Source organism: Ammospiza caudacuta, chromosome 2 (assembly GCF_027887145.1).
Source record: "Ammospiza caudacuta isolate bAmmCau1 chromosome 2, bAmmCau1.pri, whole genome shotgun sequence".
Taxonomy (NCBI): Eukaryota; Metazoa; Chordata; class Aves; order Passeriformes; family Passerellidae; genus Ammospiza; species Ammospiza caudacuta.
In genome coordinates this window covers 6,644,429-6,669,324 of record NC_080594.1, presented here as the reverse complement: position 1 = coordinate 6,669,324, position 24,896 = coordinate 6,644,429, and the positions used below count along the sequence as shown (strand labels likewise).

The window sequence follows — 24,896 nt, the reverse complement described above, 5'->3', positions numbered from 1 at the left end:
CCAAGGGAAGGCAAGAGAACTTTCATGAATTTCTTTCTAGACCAGGTACAATCAACCTGTTATAAAGCATACAAAATTGTCCCTGAAGCAGGCAAGTGTTCAGTGACTGCAACCAGTTCCTGAGGAGCCATGTCAAGGATTGCTGCCATATGTAACTTGTTTCTAAACAGGGATATTTCTATAAACAAGGATATTTCTATAAGCATCTAAGACTTGCAGCACATGTAAAATGCAGGAATGGCAAAAGCACTCTGTACACAGAAGCTGACAACTTTGCTAAAAATGCCATCTGCAAAAAAAAGTCTGAAAATGAAGAGAATAATCCTTCTGAAAATGAAGGATTAGCATATGTGCTAAAAATGTTTTCTGAAGCATTCTAGCCATCATTTTACTGAGGGAGATCAGGGCCTTTCTTCGCCAAATGGCTGTTAAACACCTCTCTTAATATATTCAAATGCATCTGTGCTGGAGACATGAATCCCTAACAACTTCCTTTCATTGAATTCTAAATTGCACAGCCATCAGCCACTGAACTTGCCCATGTCTTCACTTCCTAATTCTTTGCTCTTTCTTCAGTGCCTTGCTCAAGATGCTGGCACCACAGGAGATGAACCAAATTTAATGGAACACTAGATGCAGAAATTGGACAGCTAAAAAGAGTTTCAAATGGCTGCAGTGTAGTGAAATGTGCCTGAAAGTAAAGGCAGGGCCCTGGTTTGCATGAGCCTCATAAGGCAAAAAAACCTTTTGGTGGCCTCTTGTATATAAAACTTACTGAATATTTGTTGTTCCCTTCCAGTTTGCACCCTTGTAGCAAGGCACTTCCTTGCTAAATAGCAGTGAGGTGCATCTTCCTCAATGCTTGTTTCTCCAAATTTTGAACAAGACCTTTCTCCCTCTTCTCTGGACTTACTGAAGTTCTCTGACAAGGTCAGACTGCACTGGGCATTTCTATCACTGGTGTGCTTTATGTTAGTGCCCCCTCAGACTGCCAGCTTATCAAAAGCCATAATGCACAAGTAATTGTTCTCTATCATTCCTGCTTGCTTCATTAATTTTCCACCAATCAATTTAATACTCTCTAGCACTGGTATGGAGTCGTTATACATAGAAAGAGAAGCAATAAATGTGCCAAAAGAAGCTGAAGTTCAGGGCAGAGAGTGGAGGAACCATTTAAAGCTAGGGAGAAAGAAGTATTCTTGGTGACAAGAAGACTAAGATCAGTCTTTTGTCCTTGTCCTTGCCGCCTTCATTTCCGTGGTCAGCATACTCAGAAATTGTAATGCTGGTCAAATTTTGAAAGGAAACTTCACAAAAAGGGAAGATTCAAGGAACTGATAATATGGTTCATCAGAGAGCCTTAAAGGAAAAAGAGGTGTGAAATTATTCACTGGAGCAATCCCAAATACTCCAAATGGAGTGCATTACACTGGAATTGGGCTCCTTGATTTTATTCTCCTTGTGTTGCTCACCGTTGTCATGGATATTGTTGCAGCCAGTGGAAGCTGGGTTTTTTTCTGTCAGTCCATAAGATTTCAAACATATAAAAGTCATCCTGTTTGTATCAACAAGAATCATGCTCACAGGACCCTGTGTGGAAGCTGATCCAACATAAATCCTCAATGCCACCTTGCAGCAGGGCAAAAATATTGCTGGCAAAGCTGATGAATTATGGGACCTCAAAGTCAGGAGAATTTGTAAATCTGACAACCTCTAGGCTCCAAAACCACAACCAGGTTAGTGTGGCATTGCCACATGCTCTTAGTATCCCAGAGATCTATAAAATTAGCAGACAACTGTGAGAGAATAATAAGCAAGTCTCAAAAATGTCAAACAGAACAGCACAGGTGAGCATCACTTTGGCAGAGAATGAATGTACAAAGATGAGGCATCACTCACTAGAACTGCTCTTGAGTTTTAAACTCCTTAAAATCTGAAAAGTTAAAACATGGATGCTCCTCATGAATTATCAGTGTATCATCACCAGTTAGAAGGAAAGGGCAATAAGAACTTGTCTAGGCATTTCTGCCCTGTATAATTATGCTTGAAAGTTGAAAAGCCTGCTTTGTTTTAAGCAACTGGCCCCTGACATTGGACAAAATTTGTGGCTCCATCAAAACAAACAAACTAACAAACCAAAAAGCAAAGGAAAATAAAAGAGAACAGTAGAAAGTGCAGGGCTGTGTTTGCATCCAGTGGATGATAGGTAGAGAAAAAAGAAAGCAAAATAATGAAATGAAATTAAATGACAGGTTATGAAATATGCCTAGTGAAAGATAGAACAAAATTAAATCTGACTTAGATGCTGGGACTGCATGAAACAGATATTTGTAATTAGTCCATGGAGAGATGTAGATAGAAGTGCTTATGAGTCCACACAGCTGTTTTTATCATCAACTTTAGTAGGAAGTCAACTTAACAAAATGAAAGCCATCAGATATAGAATATGTTTATTCCCTCATCTTCCCCTTACACAAATCTTATGTTTTATTATTGTGATAGAGAAATCAAATAAGCTTTCCCAGTAGTGCTACAGTGTATGAAATGAAGGTGAGGACTAAACTTTTACACTCAAAGTTTTTTATTTTCTATTATTCATATTTATGTATATGGGATAGAAATAGTGCCTAAGTCCTTCTGCTGCTCTTTGTTTCCTTTCTTTCTTATAGTTCAGTCTGACAGTGGAGATTGTCTGCATTATTATTTTGAAGGAGAGAGTGGTCAATCCTTGTTTTTACAGGGCTTCACAGATTAATTTTGCAAACTCAAAATATTAAAATAATAGGGGAAAGCATAGCATACCCCCACTCCAGACTACTGGATAATTAACTCCTCCAATATTTTGATTTATTTGTCTGTAATTTATGTTATATCTCACTTGTGCTTAATCCTGTTCATCTCTATGTTGTGCTCTGTGCACTTCAGGGCAGCCCAACTGCCCAAGTCTTTCTGCTGTGCTGAAAGGTTGGGCTGTAATTTAGTTTCTGCTTGGCCAGCAGAGGTTTGTGGTAGCATGACACTGCTTGCTGAGTTTATTTTTCCTGTGACCCTTACTGTCAATAGCAAACCTAAAATAGACTTGTATCCCCTCTGGCTTTGCTCTGAAGTTTGCTTGTCAGCCCAGCTGCCACTGATTATTAGCAAGCGCTTCTTGTAAGTGATAAATACAAATCTCAAAGGGATACTTAATTTCATTGTTTACTTCTGTGCTCAGACTAAACAAAGAATGTATTCTTTGTTCCTGTATTAAAGAATGACGAGCACGGTGCTTCAGTTTTGAAAGCTTCTCAGTACAATTTTTAAGAGATTGTCTAAGTCCTTATGCACGCTCCTGAAAAGACATTTTGAGGGCATGTACAACTTCTGGTTTACATCTAGGAAGTCGGTGAATCCTCCTTATCCCTCCTCAGTGTTGCAGACATATTTTGATTCCCAAAAGATGCATCTTCTCTTTCTTCCAAGTCTTATCTGAGCAGAAAACAGCCAACATGTTGCTTCTTACTGATTGGAGTGCCATAAAATTACCCAGTGATAATTACCTTACCTTAGTGAAGGTTCTCTGACTACAGTGAATTACTCAGCAGACCTCAGTAAAAATTAATTGTGTAAATCTACCCCAGAGGCTGCTTTTGAAGCCTTAAAGTGAAATCAAATCATTTGAACTTCAAACCTAATCATCGTGCTTCTAAAATGGCAGCTGCAATGTGATCCGTGCTAATGGACTCAGTGAGATTTTGCTCAAAAGCTGACCACACTCCCAAATGACAGCACTAATAAGCTAAATATGTGTTATGTAAAGAAGTGTCTAGAGAGGCAATTTTGAGTAAATTCCACATTGGCAGACACAGATGTGCAGTGAATTGTCGGCCTGACAAATCTATAGCCGTCAGCTAACTTGCTTCCCCATGATATTCCAACATATTTGTGGGATAGGCACACTTCTTCTTTTGTGAGCCGTTATTAGATTCTTTTGCAATGAACATCTGGACTTGACTTTAAAATTAGGCAGCCATTCCATGAGAATGTTGGAGTTGTTGTCCTGGAAATAAAGGTATTGATTTTGCATTAAGTAAAGCAAGCCCTGGAAGTGCAGCAGGCTGTGGATCGGATCAGCCACGCGCTGGTGCGGCCGTGTAGAACACGAGGTGTCTGTGTGTGCAGGTGTGTCTGACAGCACCCTGCCCCTCTCACTCCTGGTGTAACAGCAAATGGAGGCTTCCCTGATGGCAAGATGAGTCCAGAATTTCTGCTGGTGCAAGCAGAGTAATTTCATCAAAGAATTCCCTGATGTTTGCTAGGAGGGTTTAGCACACTTTTTCTGCTTGGCTGCTTTCAAGTTTTTGTTGGAACACAGTTTCTAAAATACACATTCTTAACAAAAATGAGTAAAAAATGTGTGTGAATATATAAAAAAATTACTAATTGTAATATATAATGTACTGCACCTTCATATAGCACTACATGAACTAAGGCATTCTAAAAACAGGCAAGAAAAGAGTCATGAATAGTTGGGTGCTCGACTCTGTGTCTGTGATGAATGCCTGAAAGACTCAGAGCTGCCCATCAGAACACTATATAGAGACAAAAACCCTGTCTCCCTTAAGTCTTAATGGTCAGTTCTTGAATGACACATGTTAAATATGTTAGTGGCTCTTCAAGGTGCCTGTCTCTACCCAAATTTGCTGACTTTTTGTAGCTCAGATAGGGGAGATGTGTGCTCATGCAAAAGCACACAAAATGGAATACTTCTTAGCTATGATAAAATAGGAGAGGAAAGGAAAACTTTTCTCTGTACTCTACATATGGTCCTTCTGTACTGTAAATGAGTAAAATATGTGTCACACATTCATTTTCTTTAAGCTGTGTGGCCATTTGTCTTTTCAAAGCTGATTCTAATTTTCTCTTCATGTGCTCCTTTCTCTTTACTTACTTTTGCTGTTTCCCCCAATTTTGTTCTTAAAAAAATAACATTGCTTTTGCACTTTGGCATATCTCCTCTGATTTGCCTTTTTTTTTTTTTCTTTTGATTTGTGGTATATGTTCCCAGAACTTTCTCTGAGTTAAGTGACACCTATGATTTGGAAATAAGGGCACATCTCCCTTTTTTTTTTGGAAGTAGCTTTTACTCCCTAGGCAGAGGATAGGTTTTTCTGAAGTGAAGAAAATTTGAGACTTAAAAGAAATTTCTTTCACTGATGCTCATCTCTTTGGTTTCTAATCAGTCAACGGAGTTGTTGGTCGTTCTCATTTGCTTGTGACCATCTCTTCATTATACTCTGTGGCACCCCAACAGACACACTGGCTAGAAGTAAAATCTGCTAACATTTGGTGTGATTACGCACTGCCACAATCTTTGTATGGACAATCTGGCAAGAGATGCATCCCCAGAGTTAGAAAATGCTATATTAACTAGGATAATAAGGTGTCATAGCATAGCCTTTCAATTTTTCTTAGATTTTATTTTTAACATTGCCCCAAAGTACTGGATGAACTCAAACAAATAGCCTGTGTGTTGAATCAGGAGTGAAAATAGTTGCAATTCTTCTGAGAATTGAAACATGTTTTGATGTTGCCAAGAGAGAAAATGTCTGTGTGATGATGACTTCCACCAATATGTTTAACCACACAATTTTCATATAACTTCTGATACAGTGAAAAGACCTGGATTTTTCAGACACATAATTCCCTAGGGTCACCAAAAAAAAAAAAACCTCACCTGAGATTTGCACATCCAGGGCTTTGCAGTTCTCTTTTTCAAACTAGCATGATTTTCTCTCTTCCTACAACCATTTTATCATGGAATAATTTGAGTGGTTTAGGGCTGTGATACCTCAGAGACCTCTGGAACTTGTGGAAGGAGGCCAATATTTGATGCTTGATCTTATTGATTAAAGCCACCTTTTGTTCCAGCTTAAGAAGAAAGAGGGGGCTGTATTTTCTGTCTGATGTGCAGACAGGACCTTGGTTTCTCACAAAGCCTCTGATCACAGATGATCTCTGTAAGCCTGAGCAAGCAGGGATGTCCTTCACTTTCAGTGAAAACCTGTGAGCTGTTCAGGTTCCTGGACAGAAGCTCATCAGGAAGAGCTGGATGTTTTCAGAAATGGGACCCTGAATCTGAAAGGAGATTCTGAGCAGTGTTCCTGCTTTTCTCTTTCACTGATGTTCTGCTGGAATGCTGTGACCTTGAGAAGGAGACAGTTCTGGTGTCTTCCAGTTGACTCTCATATAAGTTTATCCTTTTTACACATTCCGGTTCCCACCCAAGACTCACCCATGTTGTGATACTCAACCAACCCGCACAGGTTGGGCTTTTGTTTTGGGTTTTGTTCCTGTGAATATTAATATGGAAAATAAATATATCTCAATACAATACTTTGAGGACCAGCTGCTGGTCTATCTCCCTTAAAGGAGGGATTTTTCTATACTTACCAGTGTCAGATGCAGATAAAAACAGTAATAATGAGAATGCAATTTAAAAGCTATAGTTTCAGCACTCTACATCTCTTCATATTGAATGAAAATTAAGTAAAATGTTAATTATATAGCTCAATAATTATGTAAGCACTTTGTTAATTAGTACAGTTACATTTATTAAACTTTTCATACTGGTGAATGCTTGAAACAAATGAAACTTAAAGGATAGTTACTGTACACAGTGAAGGATGATATCTGCAAACAGAAAAGTTCACTGCTACAATTTGCATGTTTAAATGAGATCAATTAGGTTAATGATGGATGAAAATAAGAAATCCATTATTTAAATGCAAAATAATTCATAAACTTTTGTAAGTCCATTTGCTGCCAAACTTTCATCTTTCAAAGGGGATATCCAGTTCAAAGGGTTAATGTACAATCCTGACCTTTACCATCTGGAGGTTTATGTTCAAATATGGTTTACAAGTGAAATATAATCTAATTTATTTCTCTGTAAAATCTTATGTAGAAAATCCACAGGGTAGCTTGTCTACTCTGCATAAAAACTTTGAAATCTGGTGTGGGCAGGAGGATATTCCATGTGCCTGTTGTGTGACTAAGAGAGGGCTCCAGAGGGTTTTAAAGGCAGTTTGGGGGGGAGGGTTTAATAATATTAAAAGTAGGAAAGACTAGCAAGCAGGTGAGACACTCTGGAGGAAAAGATAAAAAACAAATGTAGAGATCATTACCAGAACCTCCCAAGGAAGAGCAGTTTGCCATTCACGAGGGTGGAATGAATATTTTCAAGAAAATAAAATTTTCATTTCCTGATGCTACTGCTTAGTTATTTGTGTATAGACTAAATGTTTATAGTGTCTAATATCTGATATGAATGTCAGAGAAAGGACTGAAGAGATATTTGGAAATGCCGAGCATCCAGAGCTCTCATTTAATTCCTCCAACAGTTCTGGATGTTCTAAAGTTCTTAAACCATATTCAAGATAATTTAAGTCAGACATAACAGAACAATGAAGACTTTAAACAAAAGAATCTGAGAAAGCAGAAGATAAAATTACACTGAAAGGTCATGCACTCTCTTAAAGTTCAGCATTTTTTTATAATGTGGTTTAGGCAGAAGTCTTTTCTTTGTCTTTTCTTTTTTTCCTTCTCTTAACAGCCAAAGTGAGATAAAACATAAATAAGTTTGAGAGAACACAGTATAAGGCAATGGAGATGCTAAATGAAACAGATTTTACTGTTTACTCTGAAAAAGCGGCATGACAAAAATAATTAAACACGATGAAAGTTGTAAAAACAAACTTCATCACTTGCAGTCACTGGAGAAAACAGAAGTAATTTGCAAAGAAAATATTGTTTCTACCAAATCATTCATGTGTGTATGGGACTTATTGCATAATTCAGAAACCAGTGACCCATTCTGCGAAGCCATGTAAAGGGGAGTGGCTGTTGTCTGGTGCTATCCCCATGGAGGTGTGTGGCACACACTCAGAACTGGGGTGACAGGGCCACTCTGTCCTCCACTAAATTCAGCAGGCTACTGATGTGTTCACATTTCTCTGCCTGTGTGAAGGCCAAGCACAGAGTAAGTAAGAATGACCAAAGAACACATTACGTGACAAAGGCAGGGTAAAGCTGTAAATATTTGAAGTGGTGCAGGGGGAAACCGTGAGCTTTGGTGTTGTACTTCCAGCTTCTTTTCCCCCTCCCAAAACCCCAAGCCACATGTTATTGTACTAGCACATTTCACATCCTTTATTGTGTTTCAGTAATTGTGGGGAAGGAGCCTGGCATGAGCAGCAGGTGAGGTGCTGAAACAAGTCCAATGGATGTGTTTAACAAAGTACCACATAATCAGTGCCCACAGAATTAGTAACCTAAATGGTTTCCTGCCAGGTTGGTGCTCAAATTGAGGCATTCATGTAATATGAGTGTCAGGACGGAGTATTTGACTGATCAATCTTTCTTTTCCCCCACATTGGCATCAACTTTCTTGTTTTGCATCCAGGAGAGTGCATTTACACTCTTCTGTTACAAGCTGTTATTACTCTTTCGTACAACAAACATAATTTTAAAATAAACCAGATGAGATTAAGGATGACACAACAGAATTCATCAAAGAATCTCAGGTAACAAAGGGACCATATGCTGTTTCTGTCCTGCTTAACTGTAAAGCAGTTTTCAAGGAGTACAAAAAGAAAACATTGGAATATCCATTTGGATATGGTACCAAGTATTCACTTCTGTCAAACCTAAGTATTGAAGTACTATCATAAGGCTTAATTTCACAGTGTTGTTGAATACTTTTATTGAAATTAAATGCCATTGCAATGGCACAATTGCTTGAATGATATTGACTCACCCACAAATATTACTAATTGAATAATTTTCAGATACATAATATTGATTTTTTTCTCTCATCTATTTAAGCAATGAGTTATTCATTTTTTTCTGAAGCAGAGTATCAAACTTCCTGCATCTACCAGGCTACTTTGGTGAAGTTAGCAAGGCACTGTGCACCTTGCTTATTCAAGGCAGCAGTGCACAGACAGAAGCCATGCTGCTTGCCATTTACAAAATTATCCAAATTTGTGGAAATGCTGATTCACAGCTGTAGGATGCACAGCTGGTGAGTGTAAAAGCTATTAAAATGGTGAGCACTTGCACAGAACTGATTAAAGTGCTCCTCTCTCCTCTTTCTCGTCTCATTTAGGATATCCAATCTGATGGTTATTTTTGTGCATGCTGGAGTGGTTTGTCCTTGGAATTTACTTTTAAAGTCTCTTCTTTCCTAAACTTCTTTTCTCACATTGTTTTAGAAATAGGAATGAAATTATATAGGACTACAGAATTTTCATTGAGCTTTGTAATTGCTATCCATGTATGAAAATTATAATCTCATGGTTTCTGAAGGAAAAAAAAAGTTCCTGAAACTTGCCTGTGCTCACTCCAGTGCTAATTAATTTAGAAAGTAGATATATCATCATTTTCAGAGGTATCTGCCTATTTTACCTTTGCATCTGGAAATGATGGAAAGGTTCCAAAGATATAAGAGAGAGAAAAAACGCAATGAAAAATGTAGAAGGCTGTGACATAAATAGATTTCACAAACATGCATTTTGAAGAAAAACAGACAAACATGGGTAGACAATAAATGAATTAGTCTCTCAGGAAAACTTTTAAAATCTTATCATCTGGCAGCCATTTATTACCAGGCAGCAATAATATTTTATTATCAGACTGTTAGATTTTTATAACATTTTTTAAAATGATAGCACCAGAACTGTTGTTGTGAACCGCCACACTAAAATATCTGAGAAATTTATGAAAGCTTTTCAGTATTCAGAAGGTTTGCAGTCATAAAATAAAACCATGAAGTAAAGACATGCTGTTGGTAGCTCATAATTTAGCTAAACCTGAAAGGAGAAAAATGTGTTGTAATGAACCAGTTATAGTAATTTGCAATCTGGTACAAATAGAAAATGGTGGTTTGTGTTCAAATCAAAAAACAACAACAAGGTAAATATATTTATTAAAAATAGCATGGTAAATCTGAGTATTATAGATCCAGGCAGCAGGTGCTGCTGCACAAGATTAAGTGATTAATTCAGAGCTTGGAGTATTCTGGAAATAGTCAGTGGGTAATGGGAGGAAGGTGGGGTTATCCCTTTCCTTGCCAGATGACCTGGCAAGAAAAGGATAACCATGACATGGATGTTACACCACAGAGAAGGTCTATGTGTTTTATCTGGGCTGCCTGGAGCTCAGCTGAGTGTATCCTGAACTGGCAAGTAATTAATAAGACATGTTCCCTGTGTTGTTAGGGTCCAGGAAGGTAAAACCTGGCATCCATGGGATGCTCAGTGGTCACAGTGGGAAGAGCTGCTCTGTCACACAAGCACAGCTTTCTTCCTGAATGGATCCTTCATCATATTCCACCCTGCTGGATCCAGTGCTCTGCTAAGTTGTTAAACAAGGCCTTTTCTTACTAGCAGTGCTTTTAAGGCTTTTTAAATCATTGAGTATAGGAGAAAATTTCTAGTGACAAAAGGTAATTAAAACCATCTACTCATCATCCTAAAAGATGAAATAAGGAGGTGGTATCAGTGCTTTTAGCAGGAGGAGTGTAAGTAACACTTGTAGCACAGCCTGATGTATTGTGAGCGCTTGCTTCCCCTGACAAACGCAGCCAGCGAAGTGTTTGCCCCTCCCTGGACCTCTCCTGTGTCTTTCCTTTTGCTGTTAACTTAATTTGCACTCAAACAGCAAGTCCAGCAAGGATCACAGGTTTCATTCCAACAAACAGCTTCTTGCTGCAGCTTGAGAGACATTCATAACATAAACTACAGAGTGAGAGTCACTTTTAAAGGAAAGATGCATCAGAATCAAAGTATTCCAGCAGAGGCTTGGGTCAAATGATGTTAATGAGCTGCTTTCAATTATTTATGACACAATTAGGGACAAGATTGTTTCTGCCCTGGTTTTGAGATAGACACCTGACAATTTGGCTGCCTGGAAACTAATCAGTTAGAAGAGCCTTATTTTGGAGGTTTAATGTGTTTGTTGTAGAGCTATGTTGTGTAGAGCTGTTAAGTTTTTGTTCATCACATGCAAATGTTTGACCAGCTGTGCCTCCTTTTTTCTACAGTTTTCACAAGGTTTAGCCCTTTTTGCTATGAATTTCAAGGCTAAATAGGACATTGTGGCAAAAAGAAAGAGAAAATAAGCACAGAATCCCTCATGTTTTAAGAAAAAGAGATTTAGGCAGCATATATCACACTGATGTGTGCCATGCATACAGGAAAGAACCTGACCAATGGATTTTTCTTTTTGAACCCCAAACACTCATACACTAAAATAATTGAAAAGATTTATCTTTCTCTATGCACCTTGTATATATTGAACATTATATGTTACTGTCACCAAATGGGTAATTTTTTCTATGCCAGGTCTTTAAATATTCTACAAACCAGAAAAAAATGCTTTATTTGGTGAGGGAAAAACAGAGGAAGTCAAGAGAAATGTGATTTCTGCTTGACACTGTGTCCTGGGTTGACTAATCCACCACCATCACCCATTTCCTTAAAATGATGTGAACCAACCTATCCAAAACTAAAAGTTGAGACAAATACTACTTTATGAATTGATTATTACTTAAACAGTAAATACAGTCTTTTGGTTTTAAATATTAATTATTGGATTGCATTAATCTTGAGAAAATCATGCTAAACATGTACAAAAAGATCCAAACATTTGGCAAAATTACTGTATAGCATGTGAGACCCTAAATGGATAATACTACAGGAGATTTTAATTGAAATGTGGAAGAAACCACACCTTCTGTGATGCCATTTTACCTTGGGAAGTAGGAATCACAGACTTCATGCAATAAACAGGTTTATTTATAGCACTTTTTATGAAATAAGTGTGGAAATATAATTGCCCTAGCTGAATATATATTTGTTACCAGTTTGGACAGGGTTTTCCTAAGTTTATGTTGGTATTAGTATAATATCTAAGATCTGCTTATGGCATTGTGTCTACATTTACTTAATTTATTTTTAAAAAATTCTTATTTAAACATTCAAAAATGTTGTCATCTTTGAAACATAAGAAAGCTACTCTGAGGCCACCAGATCAAAAAGTACTTAAAAAAAAATTAAGTAATTGTTTTGCTCGTGAAGCCCAAGAATGAATGTACCAAAGATGCTGCAGATTGACACATTTCTAGGAAAAAGGTGGGGAATTTTAAAGTTTTATGAGTTTTTCTTTTCATAAGTATCCTAATCTGGCTCCAGAAAACTTTTCTAAGTATTAAATGAAGGATATATTCCGTGTTATGTTTGCAGTGAATGTAAATAGAGGTAATTTGCACAGTACTGAATTGCTTGAGGAATTCTAACTCATGATGTGTATTGGGCTAAAAAATTTCTAATACCTAAGTTTGTTTTTTTTAATGTGTCAGAAAATCCTGATTTATCCAAACTAGGAAATAGGTAGGAAAAAGAGCCTTTTCAGATTCAAAGTGAAATCTTAGTTTTAAATCTGTCTGGAAGGGAGACCTTGGCATTCCTGGCTGACCTCTGTTACTGCATGAGAGGTCCTTGCACTCTGAACCAGACCAAAATCTTAATCCATGAACTCCAAAGGCTGAATGATCTAATCTCTAAATTACTGCCAATAAGTAGTTTGCTGAATCTGATCAACATAGAGTGAGCACTTCAGTACTCAGTGGAGTAAGTAACCTCTTTTACTCATAAATCACTGCATGGGGTCTAATAACTGATCTTGATGGATTGATTAGCACTTCTCACAAAAATCAAATTATGTCTAAGTGAGGGAGTGTAGAAGTGGCTTCCTGAGTCATGGAGGTAGAGCAGACCTCTTAAATGTAGACTGCTGAAGTACAGGACCCTTGGGATTAGTAATTCTACCCTTGTAAAGGAAAAGAAGGAGGTGAACTTGTCTGTTCTGTTTTCAGCCACATTGGAAGATATTTGGGGTGCTAAGCTTAAACTTCATAGTAAATTATTGCATTTATTTTTTTTTTTTTTTAATCTATAACTCAGCAGAAAAATTTGCAAATTAGGAACCCTGACTTGAATCTGTACATCTGATATAATATTCCTGTGTAAATTTCTGCAGAGGAGAACAGCTAAGACTTTTTCTGTTAATCCTCCTTTCACTGGAACCCCAATGGAGGCTGAGATTTACCTTTTAACAGAATGTGTAGAGAAATCTAGGGGCAAGGAGTTTATATTGCAGCTAAAGTAATACATATATTAAAATTACCTGGAGGAAAGACTGCTGCATGGTTCTTTGGAGTGCATTTTCAGCACTCTTGGAATTCTGATGACTAAAAGATTATGAATATTCCTAGTCATCTGCCCAAGAAGAAAGGTGGTCTTATTTTCTGTTTCTGGGATTGTACTTGCATTGACTGAAGATGATTACATTAGGGAGGGATTATTTGATAAAACAGAATCATAACCTGTGTTCCTATCATAACCTCATGGTAATGCTACCCCTTTGTCTGACAAAATGATTTTTCATGTGCTTATTCCTACACACCTGTTGCTGATTAATACCTTAGAATGCAAAGGATTATAGTTTGATTTAGTGATCCAGCCAGAGCTGTGAGTTCCGTGAAAGGTTTTGCTTAGAACTGATGGGACCAAGGACTTCTGAAGATACATATGAAAAACAGGCCAAATTCCACTTTTAGTATCATGGCACTAAGAAGAAACTAGTAGAGATTAATTGTTTGATTCTGTTGTTGGCCTGTTTTACAATCCTAGCAAACTTATTTGCTTTTATGAATTCAGGTTTGCATTTTTACACTGTGTTTGTCGAGGGTTTGCACATGAAGTATAACATAACTTATCATGAGGGATTTTTCCAGCAGCTTTCTTGTGATTACTTTATATGAGTAAGTTTATGTGAAGGAATTTAATCCTGCATGTAACCTTATAAGGGCTTGGTGATAAAATAATATAAATATATACTGAAGTCTCTTTTATTTCAAGCAGTGTAAAAGCAACAAGTACATTCTGAAAGTAAATACACCTTTAAGCATAGATCTTTTTAAGAGCAAAGGTCTAGTGACTGATGAGAACCACCTTTATTTTGAAAATAGCTTCAAAGAGATTAAATCAGGCAGTTATGCAGTTCCACAAGGTATGAATGTTGCCATTAGTTGCTACTAAAAGTAAAATAAAAGTGTTGAAGTGTTTAATTTCTTCATGTATCAGATCAGATTTTTATTGGTATAAGCTGGTATCAATTTTCCACATATGTTTACTGATTTTGTATGTTGCTGAAGCTGACATAGCCTGATCAAAAATAGATAAATCTTCCCAAAGCTCTGGAATGGGTTTCCCAGGCTTGCGAGATGAGATGAGCCCAAATCCCAGAAAGATGGATGAAGCAGAATCACTCAGTGGAACTTTTGCCTTTGGTCTGCTGAATGATGACAGGTTATACAAAAAAAAATGTGCCATGTCATAATTCTTATCTGTAGTTGGTATGGCCAGAAACAAACTAGCAGATTCTGTGCTCATGGAGGGTAGCAGATATGTAAAGACATGTTTGAACCTCAGTTCAGGCTGGTGGTAGCAACCAGTTGCAGCTCATAAGTACCTCATGACTCAAACTAAAGACTGGAGGGCCATGGATGTAACTATATAAGCCACTGGGTACTGAAAGCATTGTGTCCCTTTTACTGAGAAAACTTGCTGTGGTGCTTACACCCACATAAAGCACTGGTTTTTTTATAGAACTGGACTTTCCCAAATCTTACTCTTTTTGGAATGCTTATCTCCTCCATAATATTCTTAGAACTCAGGATAAGGACATATTTGTGGATATTGTAAAGAAAATGTAGTCACCACTCCCTTGTTCAGAGGAATTTTGCTTTGAATACTGGCCCATGGTATTTTATTTTCATGAAATTGCTGGGCTAAATACTAAAAAATGTGCAAGTTATTAAAGTTCAGGTAAGTTCAGCTTTGTACACATTGTTTTTTTTCTACTGAGTTTAGAGAAGGAGGAAAAGATCTGACCCACATTACTCTTGACTCTACTCCTTTTTTTCTTGTTGTAGAATAAGATTTTTTAATATATAGCTACATTATTTATAACAAGCTTATAAACATATCTGAAAAGAAATCAACTCTTTCTGTATTACAGTTCTTGATTTTCTTTCTTTAGGCTGTTTTCTCATGTTGGTGTTTGCTTGAGATCATGTGATATTCCAGTTGTTATGATTAATATTTTAAATGTGACAGGTCAAAACTCACAGTATTGATAGAGTACATTTATACTTTTTAAGTTCTTCCAAAATGAGAGTCGCAGTGGGAGGTAGTGTTTTGTAATAGCATCTTGTGTTCTGGAAAAGCACCAGTCAGCAGGGTTCTATCATCTTTGTAAAAATAAGATATTTAGGTTAGTTTTGATTCAATTCTGAAGATTTCGTTTAAATTATTGGTATGAATGTGAAGATAGAGGGCAGGTTTATCTTAAAATTTTTTCCTTTTTAAATGTACACTGTAATTCTGGACCAAAATCAAACATGGCCTAAAAATAAAAAATAGAAATAGTAATACTGAGAATAAAGCACTCAAAATAGAATATCTAGTTTTTGAAAAAGAATCATTAATAAAATGCAAAATTTTTCCATTGTTGTCTTACTTAAAAATTATATATTGAATTAAACCCCGTGTTTCCTGCTTTAGAGAAACAAGCAGTTACTGTTTAAGTCAATTAGCAGGGAAAACCACTAGGGAATGAATTTCCTACACCCCTTTGTTGTGCCTTAGAGGGTGAAAACATAAATATAAGACCTTTCTGTGTTAGTAAGCTCCATTTAGAAGTGTGTGGAGAACAGAGAGCTGCCTGGTGGATTAAAGTAGGAATGGGAACTTCAAGCAGGGGCAAGCAGCACTGCATTGATCCATGCAGATGAAAGCTTAATTGTCTGAAATCCTCTCTTCAATTTTATTTGGGTCATTTACAGTATTGCATAAAATGCTGATAATTTTTTAAAATATTTAAGCCAGGAATAATAGCTAGATGGCCCTTTAATTTCTTCCTTCATCTGTGGCTGTCAGGATTACTTCCATCAAAGTTTTGCTCTTTTTCATATTTCTCTGGAAACCTCTTGATCTCATTGCTTTAGTTGTCTGTCTCCCTCCCTCCCTCCCTCAGTTAAATTGTTCATGTATTCCTATCTGATACTAATTTGCTCCTCTGGTTCCATGTATAGTCAAGAGAGTAATTTATTCATCTTCAACAGCAGCACTGAAATCACAGAAGTACTTGATGCCCTGATTTATTAAGGCACTTGAGGTCAGTGCCTTAAGCATGTGCTAAAAATGAAGCAAAAGCCAGCCTGGCCTCCAAAGGATTAGTCACCTGCATAATGGTTTGCAGGGTCCTTAAAAATAAGAACTTGTGGAACAGATTTGCTACTGGTGTAAGGTTAGAGCAGCTGTTCTGGAAAGCTGAATGATGCTGAAAATACTTTCAGTGAAATTACAGAGAGTCTGCACTAAGCCTTTCCCTCTTGTTGTTTTGTGCTGTTACTCTGTGGTGTGTGAAAATAAAAAATCAAAAGTCAGAATTTTTTTCCATCATTTTAATTGTTCAGATGTCATTTAGGGTTCAGCAGGACTATTGGCATCTCAGTAAGAAGCTATATTGTTACAGTATATTTTTTTTTCGTTGATTTTGTGGGGTCATATTTTCATGCTCTCTCACATTTGCTTAATGACAGGACATCACTGATGTCACTGCTAAGGATAATAGCAACTGCAAATTTAGTGAGACAAAACTTAGGTATCCTAGATTTGCAGGATAAAGGGGTTTGTATTAGGAAGCTATAGACAAAGAAACCATGAGGAGAAATAGAAATGTTTCTATTCAATCTGATTTTTTTTTCCGCTGTGACAATGAACTTTGTTTTTCCTCTTCCTAAGGAAAAAATGTGTTACAGTCCTTTATTTATCATCTTTTTTTTGTTCTTTATAAAGGTGGCCCTCTAAGTCATATGTTGACTATGAAAATATATTCTTGCAAGCCAGGTGGCAAATATTTTAAAAGTTAAAGATCTACTTCAAATGCTTTATTTGGCATGAATTCACAGTAGCTTTATTGTGTATCTTTTTGCAATTAAAACTATAAAACTAGTCCAATCACCTTGGACAGATTGCAGATTCTTCTGTAGTGCTTTTTTGCAGATATTTGAAACATTCTCTTTGCAAATTCTGTTTAAGATTGTTATGGTTTAGGGGCAGCTTTATTGCATTTCAGAAATAATATCCTGTAAAATGTCTGTAACAAGGTATTTTATCTGAAAGCCCATTGTATCTTTCTTATTATGACTTTCAAGCTTCTGCAACAACAAAAGGGTTCTTATTCAAATGTACACTATTGCATTCATTCCTCTAATAGCAGCATTCCATCATATCAGCCTAAAAATAGGCAAACAATTGCATGGAGTACTTGTTGTTCATCCTAGATGGTTTTTTTTCTTTATTTTGTTGTTAGATATCAGACTTTTGGATAGTCATATGTAGTATTTGCATCAAATACAGAAATAAGAAATAGTTTTCTCTTAGTATACACATGCTTTCTATCTGTGTCTCCTAGGGATATAAAAAGTTACTGGTTTAGTTACATTGGTCATTTTTATTGCCTTCCTGGAAAATTGCAGAAGGCTCCATATGAAACTGTCTCCAAGTGTAAATTAAATCTGGGGTTTAGTCTGTTGTAAATAGAGAAGAATGTACTCTTAGATAATAAATCTTTTTTGTGTATATCAACAAGTTGTCTATTTTTTTCTTCCTAGATACACCTTTAGTTAAAATCATTTCTTCCAATTCATGGCCTGAAGAAGGACAATCTATAATTTTGACTTGTGAATCCAAAGGAAAACCAGTGTAAGTGATTTAACAAGTAATATGGTTTTTGTTATTTTACTTATTCTGCTGTGACTGCAATCCTCAGCTGCAGAAATCTACTGGCTTTGTCTCCTCCTGGGGTGTAAAGTACTCTCTGGTATAGAAAACCCCTTGAAGCCTGTCTTCATTAAGTGTCTATAGAAGATTGTTCTTTTACTTTGTCATCTATTTGAGTTTTCAGGAAGAATTGCAGCTGTGAGATTTTTTTTTTTCCTGTCAGGTATATCAACCTGAAAGGTGTGCAGGTTTAATCTATCTCTGTTTACATCATTAAATTGATGATAGAGGAGAAAACATCTCATGAAAATCTTCCTACATCAACCAGCCTCAGAAAAAACTATATTGAACTTTGGCTGCCATTTACAGGGGAATTTGAATTTTAATTATATGTGCAAGTTGGCTGCCTGTTCCTACCAGGATTTGGAAAGGTGTAGCCTGCTTTAAGAATGTAAATTGTTTTCCTTGGGAATTAACATCTTTTACTATTAATATCTTTAGAGACAAATGTGCAGAGGTTAACCCTTGCACAGAATCTACTACTTAAATAGACTTGACTCTTGGAAACAGTTAACTGCTCAGAGGAGCTGTTATATATTTACTCATAAATATATATATATCAATAATCCATTTGCTTACTATTAAGTCATTATGAATCAAGTTTCTAAATATTGACCTTCTGATCAAAAGATCAATATATAGTGTTGTGATGATACACAGATTTCGAATGGTCTTGAAAATGGTAGTGGAATAATATTTAGAACCTAGAAAAGGTGTAAATTGCATGACAAAAATCATGTCACTTATGGTTGAACTTCTCCCTGGTGTAACTTTAGTGACTTAATGGAATTGCTTTATGTAGGAACCTGAAGTCAGATTTAGAGCAAGTAAGGCATTTAAGTCCAAAATTTCTGTTTTCAAAAGCTCTGAGTTATGTCTGGCATAATTTAAACTCCATAGGTACTTTTTTATTAATATTATGTGCCTGCATCATTTTAAAGCAACTCCTTCATCCATATCTTGGCTGGGTGAGCACCTTGATCATGCTTCTTCCCTGCTTGAGACCAAAACCCTGGAAGTCCATCTAATTAGTCTGACCTGATGCTCCATGTAATTGGTCTTTTCTGTACCTGTGTACTTCTGATGCATTTGGGTGTGTGTTTCTGAGAAAAATACTTCTGTCAGTAACACAAAAATCCATTGTGAGCCCTCTCTTGCTTTTATAATATACCAGAAGGAGAAGGAGTTATCCTTTTATCTCATATCCCTTGAACATTCCCCTGAGCATGAAGAGATAGAGTCTGTTTCCCCCTTATTTTCAAAATCTGCTGAAGATGTGCAAGTGCTTAATTTTAGGAAAGAGGTCAGCACTGATTGCACTGAGTGCACCATTGGCTGGGTGATATTTAGCATTTTTCTTATCTCAGTATTTTCCTTATGACTTAACAGATGAAGTGGTCTTTTTTGGCTAATAGGCTTGAGACATTCTAGGCCCACTCAGTTCCACACTCACAGCAAGATCAGGGAAAGAATCAGAGGAGTAAAAGTGAGATACCTTGGCATACACAATATTTTCTATTTGGTATGCATTATATTCTGGACATACTTTAAATATTAGGAGGCACTAGTTATAACTTAGTAATTAAAGAGAGCTTCAATTAAAGTATTACTGATTTGTTTATTTATTTTAATTAAAGCTGTGTTCTGTCCTTAAATGATTCAAATGCAAAACTTACATCTGGTTTTGAAAGGGCAAGAAAAAAAAAATCTCCACATGACAGAATTATCAAGACAGGGGACCTGTATGTGGTAGCCTTTGGGGCACAAATATTTTGCCAATAAATGCACCTCTAATTGTCCAGGCCACAGGCACTGCCAACTTCAGCTGCTCTGTATTGCTTCATTAGGTCAGTCTTTCATGGCACAGGGCCAGTAATAAATAGGCATCCTCCTGGGAGCAGTTTGCAGTGGCTTAGCTTGAGAAACAGGAATGTCATGCTCCCAACCTGCATTGTGAGTACCTGTGGCTGGGAGAGAGAGAGGAATTGGAGAGGTCCACTGAGCCCAGGTATGTCAGTGTCGCAAGGGAAGTGATGAATTGTGGGCTACATGGAGAGCTCAGGGCCAGCCGTGGTCCTTCACAGCCGTTTGCACACCGTGGGTTAATTTCTGGATACTTTATGGCACAGTCTCTCCTGCTTCCTGCAGGCAGCAGTAAATAACCACTTACTTAGAGGTGCATTTCTCTTGCATCCCAGAGCAATTTTCACAAGCTTCCAAGTGGCATTTGAGATGAAAACTTAGAAGGGGTGAAGTCAGGTGGTGGCTGTGGTGACATTGATAATAGTGATAGCTGCTGCTGAGGAATTCTTTTCCAAAGGGGAAAAGCAGGATGAGGCTAAAGCTGGAATGTGCTTACAGCATCAGACAGCTCATGCGCCATCATAAGTACGATACTTGCAGCATCATACACCATCTTAGAGCTCATCACCCTGAAAGGTGGATCACCTTCCTGCAAGGGGATTCTGTCCCTCAAACCACACACACCACTGTTACCTCGATGCTGTGTTTCCAATCGACAACAGTCCTGAGGGAAAGCCCTTCCTAACTTACAGTCCTGTAGCAGGAAATGGGAGGGAACACTTGCTGAAACCAAATGCCTGGGAAATCCACTGCACTCTGCATCTCTTGCTGAAACAGCGTCCTTCAGGGATACAGCAGAGAGACAGAGAACAACTGTACTAAGGGTTAGATCTAGGGCCCTGCTGAGTTTTCACAGTTTAGGGTATAGAATTTTTCTTGTCCAGTCATTAGCCATGACTTTGGACAGGAGAAAAAATGTCTTCAGACCCTTGGATGTCAGCAGCATCAGCTGTCACAGCATGTGAGGTGGGCTGGGATTATCCCAACCTCTGGGGTTCCCACTTGCTGTGGATGGGTTCATGGTCTTGGTAAAGAGATCCCAACGTTGGAACAGGGATGCTGAGAGTGGGCTAAGGGGGAGAAGCTGGGGGCATGGGACAAGGGTGGAGAGGAAGATGGAAATGTGAATCAGTGAGGCAACATAAGAGGGTGTAAGACAGGCTGCACTAATTCTGTAACTGTGCTGTTTTACCTCTCTGCTCATCACGGGGAGGATGAGGGCAGCTCTGGCTCCAGTCAGGCCCTGTGCTAATTTCTGTTACTTTGAGGCAGGAGCTGAAAATGACCTTCTTTTGGGTAACCACTGTGCTGCTGCTGTGGAAGTGGGATGATACCAATAAAAGGAGCAGGCCAGGCTTCCTGCCTGCCTGTTCTGTGGGGGCTTTGCAGAGGCAGGCACGTGTATTTGGTGATGTTCTCACCCTGTTGTGTAGCACTTCAGGCATCAGCTCTAAGAAACAGCAGCAGAAGGCTGGTGTTTGGAATATTGTATGGATAAATCTGTGACATTTTCAGTTAAAATTTTATGTTAATGCAAAGGAAAAAAGGAAATATATTCATCAGTTTACTACAGATAAACATGACTCACTCTAGGAGTATACCCTATTATGTGCAATATTGTAAGAGATCTTGAGATATAGCATTTGTGAGGATTTTGTCCAATTTTGTCCAATTTTGTTGGCATAAAAAAAGTAAGAGTTTTCTTTTGGAAAACTTTGAGTATGTGTATTTTTGTTAGCTTAGTCTTTCCTTTTGCAAGACTCAGTCGCTGGTTTCTTCACGCTGTTGACAATTTTGTTAATATTGATGTCCAGGGTTGTTGTGTTTTGGGCCTTTTTTGTTTTCTCCAAATTACAGGTAGAAATGTATTTAGTCATTTCTCTTCATAGCCAGGGTCAAGACCCTCTGTACTTAATGTGACTATTCAGCAGCATTCCTTTTTTGGAGGTACTTTTGTGTACTTTCAAACCAAATTGAATCTCTTCCCTTTTTAATTCTTAGCACTGCTTTCTTTTCCATTGTTTTTGGCTGGATCCCTGGACAGCTGTCAGTCTGTAATATTTTAATCAATGAGCTTGCCTAATATATATGTAAGATGTTGTTGCATCTTAATTTATTTCTTCTTGTAGCATAATATAGTTTTACTGAGACTTTGTTTATTTTCCAAAGAAGGAAATGTAATTAAACTTCAGAAATCCTAGACATCCTTTTTATGTAATGTCTAGACTTTTCTGAAATCATATTGCCTGACAGTATTTTGAGTATTTTAAAATAAACATGAGGCAGCTGTAAAAAATATAGAAAGTAAAGAACAAAATTATCATTTACAGTCATCCATGCTTACAAAATTGTTTAAAAGCCAATGTTTTCTTATTGCAAGCTGTAACTTCTATACACTGTTGTGCCTTAACAATATAGTCTAGTGACTCAAAACTGCCCTAAAAGTAAATTCAAAAACTGACCCATAATGAAAGAAAGGTTCAATATTTCATATCCTTAGTCAGTACTCTCATCAAAGCATGCATGGAATATGTGAGTTTTTTAAGTCAGGAGAAAGGACGTCAAAATATAATGGGATAATTAGGGCACAGGAAACAAAGAGAAAGTTAGCTGTCTCCTCTGTGCTTTAGAGAAATGTCTTTCCATTCCATACACCTCAGGGGAATCATAGTACAGTTGGTTGACTAATTTAAAGTGAATATTTGGCCTTGTTTGAGATAAATAGGGAAGATTTTTGCTTCAGAAAACTCACATAGGTATCTTTCATTAGAATAACATTATTTGTGAGCTCATGAAAGTTATAGAGAAAAGCACAACCAAAACCAAACATGATAATGATTTTCTTCCTGAAAACTGTGATAGTATCCTCTTCCTTTGAAGAGGACTCTTAATTCCTTCAATGAAACAGTTATTATGAATGGTAGCTATGAATTATCTGTATGTCTTATTTGACATATACCCTCAGAAGAGAGAATTAGAGTTCCTTCATACTGTTCATATGTATTTTTGTTTTTTGGATTTATTTTTTTTAATTTTCCATAGTATCTAAAAACTTAGCAAATATTTAAATGTTTATTTTTGACCACACCTTTACATGATTAGATTATTCACTTACCTCAGATTTACGGCTGGGAACTGAAGCAGCAAAAAGTCCCAAGTTCAAAATTGACAAATAGATGGTGTATATTTAATGTCTCACATTGATCACAGTCCCTATGTTCCCAAGACTTTTTTGGAGTGACACAGCATCCCACTCAGGAGATAGCTCATCCTTGGTTTGAGTTCTAACAGTGAGTTCTTAGCATGCCTACAAACCTGTGCTTGAGAGTGAAATCAGAATCTGGGGCAGAAAATTGTGGAAGCCCACTTGACATTCAGCCATTAACGTTTTGGTGTGAGCAGTTTGCCAATATTGCTTTGAAACTGCATCCTAATGGCAGGTTTACCCTCTGATGGCCAGCCTTTTGTCCATGGACAGTCTCTTCTGTCCTGTTTTTATGTTGCACTTCCTGGCCTCTCTGGCTGGTGAGATGCAGGTTCTGTAAGAAATTATCTCATTTTCTACCTAGATTTTATTCACTGCTATCTGGGTTTGTGCCATGAGTACCTAGCAGCCTAGAAAGGAATGCTGGTATCAATTCTGCCTATGTGAATTATCATAATGAATCTGGAAAAGCATCCATGTTTCTGTGTTTATAAATCACTGTGCAGAATGAATCCACAGCTCAAACTGGAAGTTCAGGCAGTATCAATAAATATTAATGATTTGGAAAATTGGATGGATTTGTCCATATCCACGATGAAATATTACTCTTGTAAAACATGAATGTGGTATCAAAGTATTTCTCCCTTAAGCTTCACACACATTTGTACATAAGAAATCCTGAATTTAAGACTCTCTGGTTTCTCTGGAAAGGACCATCTACAAGTGAAATCAAGTAAGTGGAAAAAAAAAGGGGGGGAGGTGAATTTAGTTACTAGGTACTAGAGTTTCACTGTTTTATGTTTAGCTCTTTGTCTTAGCAGAAAGGTGGATGGTTTTGAACAAAACTACTGTGCATTTAACTAACCAGGGGCCTCCCTGATGATCTCTGCCTTGTTCTCAGAACTAGCATTAGCTGAAATATCTTTATCTAATTTATACCTCCAGATTGCTGAGTTTCCAGTGAAGTTTCCAGGGACACATTTCACACACAGCTTTGGGCAAGGTTCTGTAAATATATGCTTGAATAAATGCTTGCATATATAGGACAGGGTATTGTATCTGTGGATACAGACTTGGAGAAGAAACCCTCCTCACAGTTCTCAGCCCTGTGTTCGTTGTCACTGGGAACAGCTCTCAGGATAGCTCAGGCTCTCCTAGTCCTTTGTCTTGCTTTCTGTCCATTCCAAGTTGTCTTTCTTTGAATTTGGCTTGTTCAGCAGTTAGATAGAGCCTATCTTCTGCAAATACCACTGGTATCTCTGTGCTGCCTGTCTCCTTGCTCTTGTTATATTTTCTTGAAATGTTCTTACTTGGAATTATTTTTTTTAAGATTTCTTTTTGATCTCTGTATCTTTATCCCATTTAGGCTGTCTGTATGTTTTTTTTTTTCCTGGTCGGAGAAGTGTGAGCTTCTATTTCTCCAAAAGGAACTTACTGTGTTTGAGTAGGTGTTTGTTAACTCAAACTCAGCCTCCTGTAAATTTGATCTGATGTGATACATCCCATGTCAGCTGAGGTTAACCACTCTGTTTCCTGTGGTTATTATTAACCACAGAGAAATGTTGACCAATTTTTGAATTATTGTCCTTTTGAAGGAGTTCATGCTAATATCTCCTGCCTTGATTAATGCACATCTATTATACATTATATTTAATGAGTGCTCATTTTCAGTAAAATGTTCTAAAATCTTGTGAAGAATATCACATGAATTGTAGGGAGAAATCTACTTGGTGAAACTTTCCACACAGGTAGTTTGTCTTTGAAGGTAAAGGCAGTTATTTTAAAGGATTGTGTGAATATTCTACTTTAGACTTTCTACACCAATATTTCATTGATGTTATACCTCCACTGTAGAATTATGCCATGATGTAGTAGAT

General features: G+C 37.3%; 1 protein-coding gene across 3 annotated transcripts in view; it reads left to right on the top strand.

Annotated features, from left to right (window-relative positions):
• Nucleotides 1–24,896, top strand: part of CADM2 (cell adhesion molecule 2) — a 569,374-nt gene that overhangs the window by 469,189 nt on the left and 75,289 nt on the right. For all 3 annotated transcript variants that reach the window (XM_058825123.1, XM_058825124.1, XM_058825122.1), the window contains one exon: nucleotides 17,783–17,873. In XM_058825123.1, the coding sequence (XP_058681106.1) occupies nucleotides 17,783–17,873 (91 nt within the window). The remainder of the gene's footprint in view (nucleotides 1–17,782; nucleotides 17,874–24,896) is intronic.